Consider the following 13,581-nt stretch of genomic DNA (forward strand, 5'->3'; position numbering starts at 1 on the left):
TTCATTTGAATGGTTTTAACCGTTTAATTTTAACTGTTTTATTGTGTGATTTAATTATTTTATTATGTTGTAATCCGCCCTGAGCCCGACTTGGGAAAGGGCGGACTAGAAATTTGCAAAATAAAATTTAAAAAATAAAAGAACAAGGCAGCAGCAAAGCAGAGGCAGGGAGGGTTGATGGCCCTACGCAAGAAGACACAATGAAGTCAGCAAGCTTTCCTGCTGCACTGAAATAAAAGACTTACCTTTGACCTGCCTGGAGGGATGATGAGGGGGATGATGAGGGGGATGATGAGGGGGATGATGAGGCGTGTGCAGCCGGCAGCTTCTTATGTCCTCCACGATGAGGCTTAGGGCTGCCAAATGCTGACACAGCCTCTCAGGCGAAGCTTCCCTCTGCCCTCCCCATCATCCATACTCAGCCTAAGCGTCCTCTGAAAACAAATTACATAACTCATCACAGAGCAACCAAAAGCCCAGGAGTCATATCTGGAGCACAGGAGAACAGCGGTTTCAATCCCCATTCCTTTGCTGCTCAAAGTCTGCTCAAATTCATGTTAGTTACATCAGTAATGCTGTCCAGCCATCTCATCTTTTGCCGTCCCCTCCTTCTTTTGCCTTCTGTCTTTCCCAGCATCAGGGTCTTCTCCAGTGAGTGCTCCCTTCTCATTTGGTGGCCAAAGTATTTGAGCTTCAGCTTCAGCATCTGACCTTCCAGGGAACAGTCTGGGTTGATTTCCCTTAGGACTGACTGATCTTCTTGCAGTCCAAGGGACTCTCAAGATTCTTCTCCAGCACCACAGCTCAAAAGCATCTTTTCTTCTGCACACGACCTTCTTTATGGTCCAACTCTCACAGCCATACATCACTACTGGGAATACCATAGCTTTGACTATACGGACTTTTGTTTGCGGGTTTACCTGACCTCAGATGCCCCCTTTTGGCTCCTGTTCACCCCAAAATGAACAGGTTGTCTGAATGTTTCCTCCAGTGAGATAAACAGCAGCTCTAAGGGGGTTGTTTGAGGACGGGACAACCCACATAGAGGAAAGAATCAATTCCCGTTCCCCTTACTGTATTGGGGGCTCCCTGCAGCTGCTATTTATAAAAAAGGAAGAAAGAGAGAGATACCCATACTGTATATCCAGTCATGGATCTTCCAGCATCTTGCCCTCTTGGACTCTCAGAAAAAACTTGGAAGGTGGGCAGAGCAAACTAGAAATATTTTGCCAGATCAACATAATCTGCAGTGCTGTAAAGGCTCTGCTCCTTCTCTGCTAGAAGCAAGATGAGCCCCATTGCCACTGTCAGTAACTCCAGAGCTCACCTTGAGGCCAGGTAACAGCACAGGATGCAATGATGGGGATAGGCCATGCCAATCAACTCCTCCCATGCCAGCCCCACCTGGCAGCAGGCATCCTCTTCTAGTTGTAATGCCCTTAGCTACTGCTTGGATTTCTTGGGTGGTGAGCTGGCCCTATTGCTGAGGCCACCACAATGAAGAACTTCCTTGTAGTCCCTTGACTCATAGCCTTCTCCTTCTCTTTTTCGTCAGGCCCTCTGAAGACATCTGCACTTATTGCGGCCGTGAGATCCGTAATTGTCCTAAGATAAAAATCGAGAAACTGAATATCTGCTGCCATGAATTCTGCTTCCGGGTAAGGGCCCTCTTTTGCTAAATGTCATCCATGCAGAATGATAGTGCGAGGCAGATTTGGGAAGAGAAGGGTCGGGAACCATATTGACTTACCTTCTCCAGCAGGAAAACCTAAGATCTCCGTTAGAAGAATGGAACTTGGTACAGGTGCACAGAATGTGGTTTTGTAGCCATTAAAAAAAAAAAAAGATAGCTTTCCATCCGTATGACTGCTAAGCTAAATTTGAAAGCATGCAAACATCATCCAAAGAACCTGATCTTTCGTTTTAAAAATAGCAATGCTATAGACCAAGGGTGGCCAAACTGTGGCTTGGGAGCCATATGTGGCTCTTTCACACATATTGTGTGGCTCTCGAAACACACCCCCCCCCCACTGGCCAGCTTGGTGAAGGCATTTAAAGTCTCTTTAAATCACTTATCCAAGCCAAGCCAGCTGGCGGCTTGGAAAATGCATTTAAAGTTGCTTATTTCCATCTCTCCCTCCCCCTCCCTCCTCCCATCTATTTGCCTTCCTGCCTGCCTCCCTCTCTTGTGGCTCTCAAACATCTGATGTTTATTCTATGTGACTCTTACATTATGCAAGTTTGGCCATCCCGGCTATAAACCATAAGACTGTAAAGAAAGATTTGAAACCAGCAATGGCTGTTGAAATCTCAGAAACCAATGAAATGCTCTGTGGGATTTCTAGAGTTTGTGGAGGTGGAGAAGTTTCAGTAATCAGTATAGCTATGCACTCTTCCCACTTGAGTCATTAGAAGACAAAAAGGCACAGATGCAAATGTACATAATTTAATGTGCCGAGCATTGCTTTCCTCGGTACAGAACTAAATTTGGATTTCTTTTTAAAATGGAAGAATCTACAATCCAGGTAACAACTAAGAGAAGTGAATGGCTCTCCAAAGTGTACTTTGTATAACTAAGTGAAGCTAAGTATAAATAGCTGCTAAGCATGCACACAGCCTATGGATCTGATGAAGTGAGCAATGACTCAAAAAAATATCGCTGGAATAAATGTTTGTCTTTAAGGTGCCACTGGATTTCTGTTTTATTTCTCTGGAGTTACCGTATATGTAAACTTATATAAATTTAGACACACAAACCCTTTTAAGCTGTGTTAGTTACTCTTAAAGGCAGATTACCTCAGGTGGGCAGCCATCTTGGTCTGAAGCATCAGAACAAAGTTTGCATCCAGCGGCACCTTTAAGAGCAGCAACGTTTTGTTCAAGGTATAAGCTTTCATGGGAACGCACCCTTCCTCAGATACAGAGGAACTTTGTTTTAAAACTTTGTCTGTCTGTACAGAAATGGGAGTTTGACTTGTTTAAGCTAGTCACAATTTTCTGCTTGCCTCTTGTTGCTTTTCCTATGTGTTTGCAATTTTTCCTGCTGCTTGCATCTGACATACAACTAGTGCAGAAAATAATGTGTAAAGGGAAATGGGTGAAACGAAAAGGCTCCCAGCAGCATGAGAAAACAAAAAAGAGAGATATTCTCTGAGAATTCGTCCCCTCCTCCAAGATGCGCAGGGTGGCTTACGTAGCTTTGCTCTCCTTTATCCTCATAATAGTCTTGTGAGGCGAGGCATGTTAAGTTACAGTCACTGGCCCATTGAAACCCAGTGACATGGCTGAAAGGGGATTTGAACAGGGTCTTCCAGGTCCCAATCCAACATTCATCACACCAAGAATATACTCTATGGCTACACTACCGCCTCCCCCAACACTCGTGAAGCTCCTTTCTCCCCAAACCACTCATACACAACAAGAGGAGGGTCACTGTTGCAACCATGCATGCTGGAGAACATCAGTGTGTCTTAATTCTGCCTAAACTGCATCTGTCTCTCTGTCTCTGTCCATAGTGTGGGATTTGCCACAAACCAATGGGAGACCTGCTAGACAAAATCTACATTCACCGTGACATTATCCACTGTGACAAGTGCTATGAGAAGCTCTTCTAAGTAAGTGAAATCCCCTCTTGGGTTGGCATGGCAGGCCAAAATACACTGGAGTAGCCTAGAGCCCAAACCCAGAGATGCTGGAAGATCCATCTCCCAGTCCTGGGGCTTTTCCACACCAGCTTTTTTTTTTTGCTGCAGCTTATCTTAACTGCATCAGCATTTCTCTCCCTTATGGACAGTATCATTTGCCAGTTGCTCTCTTTTGCAACTTTTTTGGGGGGTGGGGGGGGGGCAAAGTGTTTTTGCAAGTTTTCAGCCTCACTTTTTGCAGTATGCAAATAGTAGTACCTGCTTACCCTACTGTGTGAATATATGGATTACTCAGATAACAGGTATGAAGTGCTTTGAACATTCTAAAGCAGCCTAAGAATTTTGAGTAGTAATATAACAATGGCAGGATGAAGGCACAAAACAGCTAAGATGCTCCATATTGTTCTGTCCAAAGGGAATTAGTCCCTCTTCTATGTTGCTGCTCCGTGGCATCTGCTAGAATGGACATGACACTTCCCCTTCCTTGGCTGCAACCTAGCACTGGCAGATGGGCTTTGTAGTATTCTGCATGTACTGCTGCATATTGGAGTATATTACCAGCAGTCTGCGATGCCTCATCCACTGTTCTTCTGGCTTGTGCATCTTTAGATCAGCTCATCCATTCCTTCTTCCATTTCCTCTTAGGATTTCCTGGTCAGAAGAGGCAGCCAGAGAGAAGCCTGCCCCGCAGCCCCACCACAAGCCAGGATATTTCCAGGGCCATACCAGCATTTGTTCTCTTCTCAAGATTCATCTTTTTGCCACCTTTTCCCCAGGGAAACGGATCCATGCCCACTAGTTTACGGAATAGGAGCCAATCTTAGCACAAACAAACAGAACGGGAACACTTACCAAAGAAATTGCTGAAATCCTAAGATGCTGAGCCAATCATTTGCCTTCGGGGAGATCTGTGGGTGCCCAGCAATTCTGAGAAACCGGGCGCAGGGAGAAACCCTTGGGGAACGCCTCCTGAACATTTGTCATTTTGCTTTAGCAGTGCAGCAGTGGAACTCAGAATTAGACTGCAGCAGCGGTATGGGGTTTGTGTGCTTAATTCTATTCCCTTGGGCTATTTCCCCAGCAAAATCACTCTCCCAAACTGCTTTTCTCCCTGCATTGGAAAAAGATATATCATATATTTATACAGTATATATAGTACATTTTGGCTGGTGACTGCACTCTGAAGCAGATAGATTAGGACCTTTCCTCCTTAATCTCTTTGACACAGCCTGGCTTTGAGTGATATGACCACGCCAGTCTGCAGGAGAGCTCAGGCCAGGCCCCTGACGTCCCTACTGGACCCCACTGGGCAGTTTTCTGCATTGCTTAGCACTGGCAGTTCCTATGCATGTCCGTCACTTGATGATTGAAAGCATCAAGAGGTGACTGGCATGCAGGGCTCCGGCATCCTTCCTCTGGGCCTGGTACCAACTTGTACCCAGCCCCACCCCACCCTATCCATTCATACCCAAGAATCATGCAGGGCAGGGTTGCCAGCTCAGGGTTGGGAAATTCCCGGGAGGGCAGGCTTTGGGGAAGGGAGGGACCTCTGTGGGGTATAATGCAATAAAGGCCATCCTCCAAAGCCACCGCTTTCTCCCAGGAGATTGATCTGTGTAACCTGGAGACCAGCTGTAATTTTGGGAAGTCTCCACCCACCACCTGGAGACTGGCAACCCTAAAAATGGGGGGGGGGGAACTTCATTCCTATATTGATGCAATCAGACTCAGATTAGCTGTGCTAGCAGGGGTAGAATCCTAGCAGGAGCTCCTTTGCATATTTGGCCACACTCCCTGATGTAGCCAGTCCTCCAAGAGCTTACAAGGCTCTTTTTTGTAAGCTCTTAGGAGGATTGGCTACATCAGGGGTGCAAAAGAGCCCCTGCTAGAATTCCACCCCTGCATGTTCATCTACTGCAGCAAAATAAAACAGGAATCCAATGGCACCTTAAAAAGTAACGACGTTTATTCTTGATTTATCGACATTTATTCTACCTGTGACTTGGCTAAGCTCATGCTGGAAGACATGTTGTTGGACTTTAAGGTGCCGCTGCACTCCTGTCTCAATAAGTAGACCCAACAATGGTATAATGCCATAGAGGCCACCATCCAAAGCTGCCATTTTCTCCAGGGAAACTGATCTCTGTCGCTTGGAAACTAGTTGTAATGCTGGGAGATCCCCATCTACGCCACCATCTTAATAAGTAGACCCAACAATATGGTAAATGGGGGATTGTGGTTTTGGCTGCCCCAATTTCAAGTCCTAGTTAAGCAGGCCCGTTTATCTCTCCCATGGCCCCCATCGATGCTTGGATCCTGCTTGCATTTATGAACTCAACAGTCCTGAGTCTCAGTTGATATAATTTTACACAGCAGATTTTAACTAGGGTTGCCAAGTCCCCCGTGGCCTCTGCTCTAGCATTTTGGGAGGTAAAAACTCTATGGTACTCTATAGAGTTTTCCCTCCCAAATGCTAGAGCGTCCGGGAAAACCATAGTGTTTTCCCGGAAACAAATAGAGCAGCAGGTGCGTGGTGTCGCCGGCATGATGACGTCACTCATGGTTGATGTCATTGTGCCGGCGACGTCAGGGGAGAAGCCCTGCCCGGGGGCTTGGCAGCCCTCTTTTTAACAGATTGCAAGCAATAAAGTGCTCAGAAAACAAAGGTCCTCAAGTCTTGGCCATGCATGTGTGACCTAACTCAGCTTTGCTTTGCTTCTGTTGTTCTAACGAGGCTCAGTGACCTTACCCTAGCAGAACAGTTGCAATAGGGTTGCCAAGTCCAATTCAAGAAATATCTGGGGACTTTGGGGGTGGAGCCAGGAGACTTTGGGGGTGCAGCCAGGAGACATTAGGGGTGGAGCCAAGACCAAGGCTGTGACAAGCATAACTGAACTCCAAAGGGAGTTCTGGCCATCACATTTAAAGGGACAGCACACCTTTTAAATTCCTTCCTCCCATAGGAAATAATAAAGGATATGGGCACCTTTTGGGGGGGCTCATAGAATTGGACCCCCTGGTCCAATCTTTTTGAAACTTGGGGGGGGGGTATTTTGGGGAGAGGCACTAGATGCTATACTGAAAATTCGGTGCCTCTACCTCAAAAAACAGCCCCCGCCAGAGCCCCAGATACCCGCAGAGCAATTCTCCATGATTTTCTATGGGAATAAATCTCCATAGGGAATAATAGAGTTCCCAGCAGACATTTCCCTCCCCTCCCCCTGCTTTCTGATGACCCTGAAGCGTGGGGGGTGGGGGGCCTCCAAACCAGGGGATCCCCTGCCCCCATCTGGGGATTGGCAACCTAAATTGCAAAGATGAACAAGATATACTGATTGCTAAGCCCTTGGCAAAGGAGAAATGATACATTAAAAAAAAATGGTTGTTTTCAAGACAAAACTTTGATCTCCTTTCATTTGGTCTAGAGATCTTTTCAAAGTATTTCCAGGACATCCAGAATCACCAATTTTTAGGATTGGGATTTGATAAAGCAGCTGGCTGGGCAACTTGGAATCTTGTTTGCATCTTTGATCAATATTGACCTTTTGGGCTGACTTCCTCTCCGCAGACCTCCCTCTCCTCAGGCTCCACAAGGCGTTCTGTAAAATCGGAGGGTGTTCCCTCCGGCAACAGGTGACGTTTCAGAAGCCAACTTAATAAAGTGCTTGGTTTGCTCAAGAAGCTGCTTTGGGAAGGGACTGCCGGGAGGCCATTATAGATTGTATCTTCATTCTCTTAGTTCGCCAGTCTGTCTTCTTTGCAACAAGTTCTTAACCTCCACACACAGTTCTAATAAACATTAAAGTGTGTGCAAAGAGCGGATCCAGAGTTCTTCATTTAATGGTCCGTGTAGTTTACTTCTTGGTGCTCTAGAAACACAGGAATCTTTTTCTAAAAAATGGCTAGTTCATGTTGCAGCCATTAGAACTGGAAGAAAGAATTCCAAATCCCCACCCCCACCCCTTAAGCTCACAGGGTGGTCTTGGGTAGAGTTGCCAGGTCTGATTGGAAAAATACCTGGAGACTGGGGGTGGATCTGGGAGAGGGCAGGGTTTGTGGAGGGAAGGGGCCTCAGCGTGGTTCAATGGCATAGAGTCCACCCTTCGAAGCAGCCATTTTCTCCAGGGGAGCTGATCTCTGCCAGCTGGAGATCAGTTGTGAATGCAGGAGGTCTCCAGGCCCCACCTGGAGGCTGGCAACCTTAAAATTTTGGACCAAACTTACATTGCAGGTTTGTTGTGAAATACAAGAGGAGTATAACATCCCTTGGAAGAAAGTCAGAATAAAAATGCTTATTAAGATATATTGCACAGCAAAATTGGGAAAGAGCTTTCTGTTTTGCTGGAGGGAGAACATTTCTCAGAACTATGCTTTCTGAGAAACTGTAGTTTAGAAAAAAGATGGGGGGGCATGATGCAAAATTATGCATGGTGTGAAGGAAGCGGATAGAAATATTTCTCCCTTTCTTATAACGTTAGAACTTATAGGCACCCAAGGAAATAAAAAAGCTGTAGATTCAATATGCACAACTGGGAATACCTCACACAACACAACAATTCATTTATGAAATACTCTAGCACAAGATATGGTGACAGCCACCACCTCAGATACTTTGAAAAGGGGATTAAACAGTTCCTGGAAGACATACATGCCAGTGCCCGTCAGCCTTAATGGGTAAATAGAACCTCCAGCAAGAGGAGCCAAATGCTTTCCTGCCCTGCTTCTGGGCTTCTGCAAAACATTTGTCTGGCTAGTTTTCAAAATGGGATTCTAGGTAGACCTTTCAGGCGATCCAGCAGGACTCTCCTTGTGAGAACAATGCCCAGCAGAAAGTCAGAAACCCAAGTCGTTTCCCACAAATACCATCTTGTCTGTCTGTCCTATTCCTGGGAGCCAGTTTGGTGTAGTGGTTAGGTGCGTGGACTCTTATCTCATCTGGGAGACACAGTCATACCTCTCGACTGCTTGCCATACCTCTCGCCTGCTCAGTTTCGCTGCAGGTTTCAGTTTCTGTTCTTCATATGCATCTTTTTTTTTTTTGCCCATAAGTGCCTATTGTGCTTTCACAAAACATTACAAAAGAACAAGGTTGGATATCGTAACTACATATAAGAGGATCTGGGAGGGAAAGGGTTACTGGGGTACATTAGGTCCCACCCTCTCATTGGTTAGATGTTGAAGAAGAAGACTGCAGATTTATACCCCGCCCTTCTCTCTGAATCAGAGACTCAGAGCTGCTTACAATCTCCTTTATCTTCCTCCCCCAAAACAAACACCTTGTGAGGTGGGTGGGGCTGAGAGGGCTCTCACAAGCAGCAGCTGCCTTTTCAAGGACAACTACGAGAGCTTTGGTTGACCCAAGGCCATTCCAACAGCTGCAAGTGGAGGAGTGGGGAATCAAACCTTGTTCTCCCAGATAAGAGTCTGCACACTTAACCACTACACCAAACTGGCTCTCATTAAGTCCTCTTTAAATATAAATTCAGATTGTTGTCTTCTGATTCATCTTAAATAAGACCTCTCCTTCTCTCTTACCCGGGCTTGGAGGTGTAGCAAGTTAACCTTTCTGAAGTTAATTCTTTCACAGTAAGTTAAATGTACCTACATGAAGATGTCATGTAAGATGTGTTTCCATTTTTGTAAGTATAATTTCTTTCTCTTTCTACCACTGGAGTCAGATCATCTTTGTAATTTGCTTGAAAAGCAATTTTTCCCTTAAATGGGAAATGTGGAGGACCAGGGATACCGTGTAAAGCTTTTCCAAGTCAAAATAGGTTTATTACATGATTTAAACGAATAAATGAAACTGTATCCACAGCCGCCTGTATCAAGGTTTCTGTTGTGTTTAACCCGTGCCCTCGGAGCATACGTATGCATTAAAAAAGATTGCACACATTTCCCCCCCCTCCCGGATATGATCATTGTGCCATTGTAACTGAGGTTGCTTTTTTGCAGTGTTTTATGCATGCATACTGGAGCATCAGTAACAAGGAAGGAGGAAATATGCAAATAAACTAAAAGAGATGAAAGCGAGAGCTTACTGCAGATGATTCCAATGCTGGAATTAATGTTAGGACTTCAGGAAGAGTGGAGCACAGAACTGAGAGGCCTTCGGGTACAATCAAGGAGGGAATTAGCACATGTCAAGTAAAGAGTGGTAAAACTGCAGTACTGCAGTCGGAGCCCTCTGCTCACGACCTGAGTTCGATCCCAGCGAAAGCTGGTTCAGGTAGCCGGCTCCAGGTCGACTCAGCCTTCCATCCTTCTGAGGTCGGTAAAATGAGTACCCAGGCTTGCTGGGTGGGAAGCGTAGATGACTGGGGAAGGCAATGGCAAACCACCCCGTAAAAAGTCAGCCATGAAAAAGTTGTGAAAGCAACGCCCCCCCCAGAGTCGAAAGCGAGTGGTGCTTGCACAGGGGACTACCTTTACCTTTATCAAGTACATAAGCCACCACAGCCTGCATCATCCAGTATGTGAAACAGCCTAAACCAGGGTCCTCAAACTACGGCCCGCGGGCCAGATGTGGCCCGCTGAGGACGTTTATGCGGCCCGCCGGGTTATGGCAAAATCAGACCGGAAGTGACGTTCGACCTAAACTCGCGTTAGCAACGCACACTTCCGGCACTGGGCTGAGGCGGCAGAGACAGTGTGAGGTGATACCGAGGTGAGGTGAATTCCCAGGCCGGGGTGTGTGGTGGGGGAAGGGAGAGAGATGCAGAAGACGGAGAACTGATGGCCCGCGGCCTTGTACAGTAACGGCAGTCCGGCCCTCCAACAGTCTGAGGGACAGTGAACTGGCCCCCTATTTAAAAAGTTTGAGGACCCCTGGCCTAAACACTGAATACAGAAGGGGGGATATGCAAGGGCTCTTGGGGAAAGGAAACCCTTCTCCTCCTCTATTGTTCAGTGGCCAGCTTCTGTCTCCTTCTCATCCTGTGCAAGCTCCAGTTCCACCAGACTTTCCTACTTGCCCCTGCAACCACCACTGTATCTCCCCGCCCCCCCCAACACTGCCAGTTGCAGTCCTCCCCCATGTCATTCCACTTAGCACTGCTCAGGGCTTTTTTCTGAGCAGGAACTCAGAGGAGCACAGTTCCGGCTGGCTTGGTGTCAGGGGTGTGGTCTAATATGCAAATGAGTTCCTGCTGGGCTTCTCCCTACAAAAACCCTATGTGAACATATGAAGCTGCCTTATACTGAATCAGACCTTTGGTCCATCAAAGTCAGTATTGTCTTCTCAGACTGGCAGCAGCTTTCCAGGGTCTCAAGCTGAGGTTTTTCACACCTATTTGCCGGGACCCTTTTTTGGAGATGCCAGGGATTGAACCTGGGACCTTCTGCTCCCCAAGCAGATGCTCTACCACTGAGCCACCGTCCCTCCCCAATGAAACAATGGTGGCACCAGGGGTGTGGCCTAATATGCAAATGACTTCCTGCTGGGCATGTTCTACAAAAAGCCCTGTGTGAAACAGTGGTGGTGTCAGGTGGCGGCAGCCGAATATGCAAATGAGTTCCTGCTTGGCTTGTTCTAAAAAAAGCTTTGTGTGAAACAATGGTGACATCAAGGGGCGTGGCCTCAGGGCTCTTTTTGAGCAGGAATGCACAGCTGGCTTGGCGTCAGGGTGGGTGGTTTAATATGCAAACGAGTTCCTGCAGGGCCTTTTCTACCCCCCCCCCCCCCAAAATAAATCGTGGTGCTGCTAGTGTTTATGCAGCAACCCAAAATAATGCTTTTTTCTTTGCAACACTTGCACATCCACAGTCAGATTGTGGGAGGGTCATTCTTAAATGAGCTTTCTTGCTTAAAAAAAAAATCAAAGGACCCTAAATCAGGAGTGTCAAACTTATGGTGCAGGGACCAGAACCAGCCCATCCAGGGCTCTTACCCGGCCCACAAGCAGCTGGTATATATGGAAATGTGGGGTACTCCCCCTGTTATGGTATCTCTTGGGGGAGGAAAACTAGTCTTGCATATGATTAAATACATTTATTGGGGCTTTTGTGGGTTCTCCAGTAAATCAATTATTTTCACGGCTAGGAATCCATTGCTTTTGTCTGTATTTTGAGTAAAAAATAATATTGTTAATTGATTTGCCTGTGTACTTTTTAGAGTTTATATCTCCAGTACCTGGCATTGTATTTTATGGTGTACATGGCCCAGCCTGACAAACTGACATTTATGTCTGATCCTGCCCTTGTAACAAATGAGTTTGACACCCCTGCCCTAAAATCATAGACTGTGGCTGGCCTCATTGTGTACATTTGGTTATCCGCATGGAGGTCAGTCTTTCTCCATTAGATACAGGGCTACACAGTGAAAGAGAAGCAGTTTTACATAGAGGGGCTAGATGAGAAAGCATTTGCAAGAAATGCAAATATTTTATCTACCTGAGACATTCCCATTTCCTGTCCCTGCCTACTCCACTAGTTGCTCCCGCTACAAATTTAGTTGCTAGGAACGCTGTAAGAGGGAAAGCAGGAGGAGCAAATTGGCAGAAATCTGTCCCCCTCTTCCACAAACAAAAGTGCTGTTGCTTTGGAGGGATGGCAACGTTAGATACAGGCTGCTGTGTCCCAAATATTCAAAATATGCAGCCTCCCCACTAGGACTGCCAACTCTGCATTGGGAAATTCCTGGAGATTTTGGGGTGAAATCTAGGGAAGATGGGGTTTGGGGAGGGGATAGGGTTGCCAGGTCCTACTCAAGTAATATCTGGGAACTTTGGGGGTGGACCAAGGAGCAAGAGTGTGACAAGCACTTCGCCAAGAGTGTGGCCATCGCATTTAAAGTTTTGGCCATCACATTTGGCCATCACTCACCTTTTAAATGCTTTCCCTCCATTTGGAAATAATGAAGGATACGGGCACCTTTGTTTGGGGCTCATAGAACTGGACCCCTTTTGAAACTTGGAGGGAGGTGTTTTGAGGAAAGGCACAAGATGCTATGCGAAAATTTGGTGCCTCTACCTCAAAAAACAGCCCCCCATACCCACTGATGCTCCATTATACCCTATGGGAGCACGGGATCCCTCCAAACCAGGGCATCCCTTGCCCCCAACTAGGGACTGGCAACCCTAGGAGGGGAGGGACTTCAATGAGGTATAATGCCATAGATTCCACCTTCCGAAGCATCCATTTTCCCTAGGGAAACTGGAGATCTCTTGTAATTTTTAAAGATCTTCAGGTCCCACCTGCAGGTTGACAATCCTACCGTGCAACAGAAGCACCCACTTCCAAGTGCACATTTACTGCAGACCAGCAACAAGCAGTTTAGTTGGAAAGGCTGCGTGAAGCCCCTTCCAGACTGGATGCCACAGGATGTATGAGTTTCTTGCTTTTTGTTACAGCATCTGGCCGCAGCGCCGCAAGACGGCAGCACAAGGGGGAATGTGCCATGCCATTACCTCCACCACCCCAGATTCCCAAACCAAGTCGTGTAATAGCTTTTTAGCAGGGCCAACTGATACATCACAAAAAGTGTGCAAGGCGTGTGGGGGGCGGGGAGGAGTTCAAGGCAAGATGGAGCGAGCCCAAGTCTGTTGCCTGAAGCGCCTTAAAACGGGATTACACAAAATGCGTTACAGCTTTAATTGGATGAATGGTGCTGCTGGGTGCAAAACAGATTTCGAGATGCGCCAGAAGCTACTCGGAAAAGAGAGGCCAATACTGAATATGGTGGGAGCCGGACGTTAAAATTTTCTTTTGCCCTCCCTGATCAAAGCCAAGAAAAGCACCTCCAGATTTCTGAGCGGACGCTGCTTCTGCAGAAAACAACGGCGAGTCTCTCGGCCGGCATCCCCAAGCCCTGAAGAGATTGATTGCAAACAGCGGCTTTCGTGCACAGCCCGCTTCTTTCGCAGGCGCTCGAGCTTTCTGCCATCATCAATCAGACTCCCAGGTTCCGACAAGAGCCCAAGCATGTCTGCAGCAGCAG

At 46.8% G+C, this 13,581-nt stretch overlaps 1 protein-coding gene across 1 annotated transcript in view; it reads left to right on the top strand.

The window, feature by feature from the left end:
- ZNF185 (zinc finger protein 185 with LIM domain) overlaps positions 1-4,602 on the top strand; it is a 57,427-nt gene extending 52,825 nt beyond the window's left edge. Inside the window, exons 28-30 of the mRNA XM_060249118.1 lie at positions 1,556-1,658; positions 3,516-3,614; positions 4,290-4,602. Of these exons, the coding sequence (XP_060105101.1) occupies positions 1,556-1,658; positions 3,516-3,614 (202 nt within the window). The 3' untranslated portion in view covers positions 4,290-4,602. The remainder of the gene's footprint in view (positions 1-1,555; positions 1,659-3,515; positions 3,615-4,289) is intronic.
- Positions 4,603-13,581: the final 8,979 nt, after the last annotated feature.

The sequence above is a fragment of the Heteronotia binoei genome, chromosome 11 (assembly GCF_032191835.1).
Source record: "Heteronotia binoei isolate CCM8104 ecotype False Entrance Well chromosome 11, APGP_CSIRO_Hbin_v1, whole genome shotgun sequence".
Lineage (NCBI taxonomy): Eukaryota > Metazoa > Chordata > Lepidosauria > Squamata > Gekkonidae > Heteronotia > Heteronotia binoei.